Genomic DNA, 9729 nt, shown 5'->3' on the forward strand with positions numbered 1-9729 from the left:
AGAGTGATGGTGAAAAAGGAGGAGAGTATTGAAGACAAGGCAAAGAAAACAGACGAGAAGAAGAAGAAAGGTCAATGACGCCTCCTTTATGACATGAGAGCACACACTGTAGCTAAAACAAGCTTTGCATCTTTTACACCAGTGGAAAAGTACAGAGACACACACACTCAGAAAATAAAAGTGAATGTTGAAACTTGAAGTGACATTTAACTGAAACATGAAATGCCCTCTAATATATGAGGGTTAATGTAAAGTTATTATTCAATGACAAATACAAATAAAACAAATGCGATGGCAGAATGTTGCCTATTTTCCACAGGAGCGGTTCCTCTACTAAACATAAACAGTCAGATGATTGAAGACCCTCTCCCTTGCAATATTAACCAAGGTGAAACCAAATTCTAGCATATGTATGTATGTACGTATGTATATATACTCTTTTGATCCTGTGGGGAAAATTTGGTCTCTGCATTTATCCCAATCCGTGAATTAGTGAAACACACTCAGCACACAGTGAACACACAGTGAGGTGAAGCACACACTAATCCCAACGCAGTGAGCTGCCTGCTACAGCAACGCTTGGGGAGCAGTGAGGGGTTAGGTGCCTTGCTCAAGGGCACTTCAGCCGTTCCTACTGGTCGGGGTTCGAACCGGCAACCCTCCGGTTACAAGTCCGAAGCGCTAACCAGTAGGCCCAGCTGCCCCAAGCATCTGCAGTCTGAACTGGATCTCGGGCCGGTTTCCTGATAACGTTCACTCTTAGCGAGCTATGAAGACTCCAAAGGTAAACCTTAACAAAGTTGTTTACCTTTATAGTTCTGGTTCCCGAACTGTCCCTTAGTAGTCTTCTTCTTACGAAAAGCTCCTTACGTCCGACGTATAAGTCACTGTCCACCCTGAAGGTGCTGAATTGGTTGACATTGATTGCTCAGAAATCAATTTTTCATTTCACACAGAGGCATGACAGCATTATTAAAGACAGTGTGTTCTTTTCACTCATACAAAAAAAAACATTGCTCAAATATCGCCTCCAGTAGCATTCATGCTACTTCAACATGGATGAACTTATTGATAGTATATGATAATAAAAAGTAGAAATGCAATGATCTGCCCTTAATTAACAAAGTTAGCTGGTCATGCCGACAGATTGCCAATCGCTTTCCCCTTACAGACCTTGTGAAAAAAATAATTCAGTGGAAATGCATGGATTCCAGTTTCTTCCAGTAGCAGCAACTGGAATCCATGCATTTCCACAGAATTATTTTTGGAATCTGATCCCTTATCATACCTGTTCATTCTTACTTGTCGCTCGACTTATAGTGACTAAATTCAAGATTCAAGATTCCAGATGTACTAACGCTTTTGCGCCCATTTCAGGCGTATTTGTTTCACAATGTGCGTGTAAAATCATTGCGAGGTATGTACAAACAGGCCGCAATGATGTAAAAGCGCAAACTGCCTGTCGCGGGAGCTGAAAGTGGCAGATTGCGATTGTCATGTCATGCATATGCATTCATGGGAGGATCCAGGGAAAGTGGGAGTTTAGCGAAAAAAGATGGGAGGGGAAGAGTAAAGAGCCTAGTTATGTATTCTGCGGTATGTACAAAGACTGCTCCTGAAAGCGCACGTCTATTCTGCGCCTAAATACTTCCACCTTGTAAAAGCAGGTGTTAATCCAAATTGCAGTTCAATGCGTCAATAAGAGAACCTTTCAAAGACAACAGAATCGCTATTTAGAACACCAGTTTTGTGGTGAAAGTATGTGTACTACCAAAAGCAACCTTAACTTTCGTTGGCCTTCGCATGTCTTACTTTCACTTTCACGCCATTCACTTAAACTTTCCTACTTGCTAGATTTGACCAATCTTCCATAGCCTACGTGCACAAGTAGTTTGAGTAGAACTACTGATCTTCATTATCTCCCTGCTTGTTGACATCTTATCATGTATGGTATTATTTCATGATCGATAAACATTTGATTCTTTTTAATGTTAAAGAAAAGTTCATTCAACTGCGCTTGTAGGCGCTGCCATTCAGTTGTGGACGTTCGTAAATTGCGTTTATGGGCGGAGAAGGGCAGAGAAAGGCGCAGTTTACACTAAGGATTGAACGATTGATAAATACGACGGAAATTTGGGTCTGACAGCGCTCGCAATCTGCGGTGTGTCCATGGCACTGATAACGCTACGTTCGCAAATGTACGTACATCTGGCCCTCTCTGTATAAATCGTCTTGTAAGTAAACTACCAGTGCTTTTTCAAAGTTCTCAATGTCTCGTTTTAAATGTCAGGGCCTTTGGAAGTCTACCAATGAAGTGTGGAGATACATTGAGCCTCGTAAATGATGTAAAACAGTGATTTATTTGTATGGCTAGCCCGATGCCGAAGCACCACCATTGAAAAAGCCGATGGTAGCATCGGCTAACTAGCGCCAGATTTTGGAGTGCAGGGGACAAGCCGAGATGGGCTATGAGACATACGTTCACACTCGGTATCATGTTGACACACTTTAGGTCAATATCACACCGGAATTCTCCTTTAAAGGATAGGCTATTCAAATTGCTCACGTTTTTCTTTGCTCTCTGTAGCACACTCATGTTTCTGCAAAATGTGTCTTCTTAAATTCCAAAATAGATCTCACTGGAACAGTGTCACCACATAGTTGTTCTTGCTCTACATTGTTAGCATCTTCGTTTTGTAGGAATAGTACGCTTGTAAGCCCTATGACTTTCAGTTTCCTTTCTAAAATATTTAGCAACTTTATCCCCAACGAACTTACTGTAACGTCGGCATGCTGGACTATGTGCTACGGACTCTGGGACAATGCATTCTGCGATACGGGGGAGAACTCTGGGGGTTGTTTGTGTGTGTTAATACCTTTATTTACTGTTTTAATGTCCGTGTTTTAGTGTAGCGTGTTACCCTTTTAGGTCTTCCTCGTGTGTGATCCTTTTTGTGTGGGGGGCTGCGTCCAGCCCTGTATGTGTAGTGTGTGTGTGTGTGTTTGACATGCCTAGTGTGTACAGTGTTCGTAGTCTGTGTCCCTGCCCCTGTTTCTGAAAGCATGCCAATAAAAACAGCGTTCAAACCAAGCTCTAGCTAAGCCTACTCCGTTACATTACTTTGGCAAATATCTTTGTTCTGAAATGTAACGATCTTGGTTTCATTATGAAGACATGACTTCTGGGTAGGTTTTAGCATGCCTTAGACTCGTGGTGTGAGCGATATCGAAGCAAAATTGGAGCGGTCCGCGCTCCAACAAAATTCCATCCGCTCTGCTCTTCACTCGCTCGTGCTTTGCACATTGTATTATCCATGTGAAAACATTTCCAGAAACTATTTTCTTTAGCCTACTCGTATAAAATCATTTGGCGAACCAAAACAGTGATATTGTACCATATGAGTTGCATGTGCAACAGAGATTTCTAAGGATTGCTGTAGGCTACAGTGGCGGCGACTAGCGTCGCGAGCCGAAACATTGCTAAGGTGCAGCTAAGAGAGTTCTAAAAGTGGTCCAGCGCATCGCGAAAAATTCATCCCTTTATTGAGTGCAACATAAGAATAAGCCTTGTGTCGTGCTTTCTGCTAGTGGTAAGATAGGGCCCATTGACTTATTTTAAGAGGTCTTATCAAGACAAATTTACTCAACGCACTGACAGACAAATTTGCTTGTTTTCAGGATGAAAAGTCTTAAAAGTCAAACTCGCTAGGTTAAGGCTCTTTATATTGAAAACAATACCAACTAGATTCTTTGATCTTGATATAAGATTAGTAAGACTTGGTTAGATTTTATTAGATTAGCAGTTTTTGCAGTGCGCACACACACACACACGCACACACATGCACACACACACACCTCTTAATGAAAAAATTACACACCCACATACTAATTTTTATAAACCACTGTGTCTGACAATCAAAGCAATCAAGGAACTTGCTGAGCAAAATGAACCCCGACTATGCCTTTGTTCAGCGGATAGCTATCTACATAATGTTTAGAGATCATACACCCCAGTAATGAGTCAGCCAAAGCAATTATGACAGTCAACAAACACATAAGCATCACCCAACAGTTCTGCCCACTACCAAAACATGAGAGGAAGCCTTTCATGGGGAAATTAAATTCTCATAGAAAATCCCGTATAAGCATCACAGTGAACACAACGGATGTCTTTAGAGAGAACGTTCAAAAGAACAGCAAACTAGCTTGCAAACTAGAGATTACAACATGCTAAATGAATAGGAAGCAGATTTAGAGCATGTACATATCATTAGTGGAGGAGAAGAACAGCAATGTAACTGTAGAAAATTAAAAACAGGCATGAGGTTTTGTTTCATCATGACTGTATGTGCAAAGCTCTACACACACACAAATTCTCACACACACATGCATGCAGTCACACAAATAAAGAGAAAGAGAACATGCATGTGGAAGAGGCAGCTTTTTAAGCTGTCGTTTGATCAGCTACATCCCATTTGATTTCCTTTACATTTATCACATATTATGCAAAGTGGATTTCATACATCCCAATAAAGCATGAAATGTAGATAATGCCCCATCAAAACCACCACTCTCCCTCACACACACACACACACACACACACACACACAAAAGTCTGGATTTCTGTCACCCTGTGGCTGGATTTAATTTGTGGGCTTGTCTGTCTGTCTAGCCCAAACCCTCTGAGGGCATTTCATGCATCTCAATGGAAACCTGCTCAGAGATGGAGTGGATGGATACTACATTTCGGATGTCAAATCTTTTAAAATTGCCTATGCATAAGCATTCATATGCAGCCTCTAATAGCGATCTGCTATTTCCAAACGTATTCTCTCTCTCTCTCTCTCTCATTGTGTGTGTGTATGTGTGCATGCATGAAAACCTTTGGGATGACAGCCATAAATGGATTACAATGGCTCTTCTACTTTATTGAAAACTGCACATGTACACACACACACACACACGCACGCACGCACGCACGCACGCACGGACACACCAAACACTAGTTCCAGGCACCTGGATCTGCTCTATGACACAGACACAGCAGGGCAGCTTCTCAGAGATGTGGCGATATCGTGAAACTGAGGTGTACATTATAGGAACGGATAGAGAGATGTGTATGAAGAGAGGTTAAGCCATTAACCTTAACCGCTTGGTTGTGACCTTTCAGAGAATACAGCACCAGATTACTCACTGACACTGACTGACAGACAGTCTGAGGAAAACTCCTTCAATCCATCAAATCAAATGTCAGTTGCTGATCATTTTGAAAATTCCCCAATATGTATAAGTATAAGTATATATACTCTTTTGATCCCTTGAGGGAAATTTGGTCTCTGCATTTATCCCAATCTGTGAATTAGTGAAACACACACAGCACACAGTGTACACACAGTGAGGTGAAGCACACACTAATCCCGGCGCAGTGAGCTGCCTTGCTATTGTGGAACTATTTATTCAGACACCTCACAACCGTGTATAAACTTCCGCTCAATATTTGAACCTGAAGCATAGACGGTGGCGCAGTAATATCAATGTGCAATGAGTCTTCCAGAAATCAATGGGATTTTACAAAATGCCAAATAAAACACGACAGAAACTTGTTTTGGAACATCAACGAACACCACAGTTTTGAAAACGAACGTTAAGGGTTGTTTTAGGACATCTTTGAGTAGCCTACAGTATGCCTGTTGGCAGCCACTCTGAGTAGTCAAAGGCGATTCAAAACGAGTCAGAAAGGTCGAGACAGGACCAATCGTCAAAATTTCGGTCCACCACTCTAGTTCATCCAAAACAAACCAGAAAAGTGACTCAAAGTGCTAAATACCAGAATTTTCCTTTAAGTACCTAGTAAACGCTCTCACAAAATAATTTTATATGCAAATTCTTGTCTTCTTGTCTTGTCTGCTGCTTTGAGTGGAATGTCTCCTACATTACTTATTAAGCATCTTGAATGTGAGTATAAAAACAGTATGATAATTTCATTCTGATCACATTTGAGCCACTGAGTGTCTTCATTGAAGGCCCATTCATCCTTTAATGCCCAATTATCCTTATTATCCCATAAAAATATCTTCCCGTAGCTAAATCACATGCGGGATGCTTGAAATGATGCCATAAACAAATGATCTTGGATTAGCACAGATCTCAGATGCATTTACACACCTAAAGAGCCTTACATCTCTCTCTCTCTGTTCTACCAGGCATGCCTGCATTGTTTTAAACACACACACCTGATTGACCTAGAACACGAATGGCTGCTGTCCAGACATTTAATTTGTAGAAGCGTCACAGGAGGAGAGAGAGAGAGAAGAGAAGAGTGATGTGGGCCAACTTAAACTTCATTAACCCCAGGGTTAATAGAGCCTACAACTCTCATCACTCTCTCCCTCTTCTCTTCTCCCCTCAAGCTCTCTGTCTGCCTCGCTCTCTTTCTCGCCCTCTCCTTCTCTCTCATACACATAAACACACATACACACACACACACACACACACACAGACACACACACACACACACACAAACACAACCACAGACACACATATCACTGCTCCACTCCCCTCCCGCCCACACACACATCTTCACTGTCATCACTCACATACATTACATACAGTACTCTGCTTGCAATAGTAAGTCCCCCCCCCCCCACACACATAGACAGCACATTATTTCATCAGGAAGCTTCTCCAACACACATCCCCAACATACTTACAGCACCCCCCCCCCATTAATGCACAAATAGGCTGACACCAGACATAATTTCACTGCATTTCTTACTTCCAGTAACTATATGCATGTGACAATAAACTTCCTTGTATCCTTGTATCCTTGCACATTAGGAGTCTAAGCCTAACTCTCCTGTAAGAAGGTGAACTACATGAATGAGGCGGCTGGTTCGTTTATAATCCATTATGTGTGAGTTCACACATCACTTCTAAACTTCCCAACAATGTTAAATCACATGACTAAAACGTGAAGGAGTAGACAGCCTTACAACCATGAATATATTGAGAGCCCATGCTGTCCGGATGTAGAAAAATAGCTCCACATCTTTGTCCTTCCAGTGTTATGTGAAAGGGAAGACTAATGGTATACAGAAGTGTCAAGCAGGGATGTAGTGGAGGCTAAACGCAAGTAAACGCAGTTTATCCACCTCTGAAATTTCAAAAATAGAGTTTATCCACCTCTCCAACACCACTCCAATGGATCGATCCCAGATGAATGAGTGGAGCTAGGCGGAACGAAATTCATCTGGCAAGAGTCAGGTTAAGAAAGTACTGGTTCCCCATAAAAATGCAAGCTGCATTTAGTCTTCGAAACATTCCTGTTTGTGATTCACACACCCAATGACATTACCCCATCCTTGGCAGCGGGTATTGCTATTGCTGAATGCACGCTACAATTTGCAGAACTGTCACCAAGCTATATTCCCTCTTCAAGCAGCTTGAGCTTCACTTCAAGACTCCGATGAGCTGAACAGCAGAGCCTTTTCACTTTGCCAAGTGCAGAGACAGCAGTGAGAGAGAGAGCACACTGTGCATGTCAATGTAATCTATCTTTTACGGCAGCCTAGCTTGCGATAGACACTGGCATCAGTGTGGAGGGTACTTTGCCCAATGATGCCCTCACTGCTTAATTCCACAGCTAAGCTGAGTATAGCTTGGATACAGGTAGTCAGTGTGCCCAATAAAAGACTAATCTCTCTCTCTCTCTCTCTCTCTGTGTTGTGTGTTTGTGTGTGTGTGTGTGTGTGTGTGTGTGACAGATGTAGAAGATTTGTGTGGAGCACCTATGCATGCATATTGTGTGGAGCACCTATGCATGCATGATATGTAGCATGCTTACTTGCCATCAGGTTTCACCACATTTTACTATATTGAAATTACAAAAACAGGTCAGCACTGGTGTGTCTTCCATGGCCAGCTTTATGCTCCGTGGAACATGCATAGCACTGAGCAGATATTGTGTGGAATGGATGCTTCTCTTAGTATCGTTGAACATCATTGGTGTCCTACCTTTTCCATAGCTGAACTGCAGCCTGAAGACTTTGCCCTGGTGGATGTGCAGGTAAGTGAACCACACGGCGAATGTCAGGAACACCAGCAGCAACAGGAGCTTGAGCTGCTTTCGGATTTTCTTCAGGGGGAAGCGCGGCATCCTCACACTCAAAGTCTCGGTCTCTCTCTCTCTCTCTCTGCCTCTGTGTGTGTGATTTTGTGTGTCTCTCTCTCTCAGACACACATACACACCTAGAACACTCAGCTCAGACACACAGGGGGAGAAATGCCAGGGGACAGAATGTATGGAAGATCTAGGTTGAGGCAACCAGAGGATTGGACAGAGGGGGCAGGGGATTATGGAGAAAGAGAACACAATGTGCAATCAGTCGATTCTCTAGTAGAGGGAGAACCATGATAACTCAAGCACCCAAAAAGCTGAGGAGGGCCTGCAAAAGTCAAAATGACTTGTTTATTTAGGCCCCTCAAGCACCATAATCCATAAATAGGCCTATTACAAGACACAAATGAACACAGCCAATGATTGTCTCTACATTGCACATCCTATTTCTGAACTAGGAGTGCTCTAAAGTTGTAGAGTGAAGATTCTGAAACTTAAACACTTTAATGCATTTTACCAATGAGTCCACTTTTCCTGACCTTACTTTTCTCAAGAACGAAACAAAATACAGTCGCAAATAGGCTGCTATATGAAGCCATTTGTCAATAAACTTTTCCGATAGAAACTGACAAAGCTTAAGCCTCACCTTAGGACTCCTTTCCATTGATGTCCATTTGCGATTCAAGTTGCTATCGCAACTTTGGAATAGATCAGTCCCCATAATAACAGAAACCATTCCTGCTCAAGGAGCTACGGGTCCACAAATGAAGTAAACGGTCATGCCAACGGGCACAATGTGTGCCTTCTTAATGCGGTAGACAGGGAACTGCGACGCGTCGTGTATTGAGCATCCTCGTCGTGCCCATTCTGAAAGTGAGTTCGAGGGTCCGACTCTTTTGTCCTTCCTTTGCTTCTTGCGAGCTCTAAAAAAACAAAGGATTGTCTCCCATTTCGGTTTATCACAACCATTCACTGCAGTGTGATGTTAGGAGCATTCGCTAAAGTCATCATCATGGACGTGGAGTAATCATGACTGACGACTATGGCACGTTAATGCACTCGTACGCTTGTGGGCAGATCCATTATAACGGCAGTTAAACCATCTTTCCCGCTGATTCTCGTCTTCTGATATTTCCTAATGGCGCGCGCACGCTCGAACATGCATTAATATGATGACCCGCCTTTTATTGTTCCGTGATCATCGCAGAGACAAACGGATAAGAGTAGTACTGCTAATCGTTGATGTGTCTTGCGAGGTACTTTCACTGTTGGGGTCGCCCAGCTGCTGACCGCACGTCCTAGATGTGAACTGTCAAACAGACCTGCCTAAACGCATGCCTTGCTGAGATCTGTCACAAGCTTGGTCAGGTAACTTTCACTGTAGATGTGGCAATATCCTCCTGGAAGACGTCACGAAACAAAAATATCTGATTCCAATTGCCTGAGAACATGTAGTCATTCAGCCTACCACATCATGATCAGAGACTGTGGGTTTCAAGAGGGAGAGGGTGAAGGTTTCCCTATCACAGGCTATTCAGTATATCAGTGGTTAGGCATAAGCAATTGCAAAAAAATTGACATCAGAAAATATGAGGCCCACTCTGACACTGAAC

The 9729-nt window shown here is 42.7% G+C and overlaps 1 protein-coding gene across 1 annotated transcript in view; it reads right to left on the reverse strand.

The window, feature by feature from the left end:
- Positions 1 to 9455, reverse strand: part of LOC125307509 (N-acetyl-beta-glucosaminyl-glycoprotein 4-beta-N-acetylgalactosaminyltransferase 1-like) — a 48085-nt gene extending 38630 nt beyond the window's left edge. Inside the window, exons 1-2 of the mRNA XM_048263527.1 lie at positions 8763 to 9455; positions 8014 to 8309 (exon numbers count right to left, since the gene is read on the reverse strand). Coding sequence (XP_048119484.1) covers positions 8014 to 8155 — 142 coding nt within the window. The 5' untranslated portion in view covers positions 8156 to 8309; positions 8763 to 9455. The remainder of the gene's footprint in view (positions 1 to 8013; positions 8310 to 8762) is intronic.
- Between the last annotated feature and the right edge of the window lie 274 nt (positions 9456 to 9729).

Source organism: Alosa alosa, chromosome 14 (genome assembly GCF_017589495.1).
Source record: "Alosa alosa isolate M-15738 ecotype Scorff River chromosome 14, AALO_Geno_1.1, whole genome shotgun sequence".
Taxonomy (NCBI): domain Eukaryota; kingdom Metazoa; phylum Chordata; class Actinopteri; order Clupeiformes; family Clupeidae; genus Alosa; species Alosa alosa.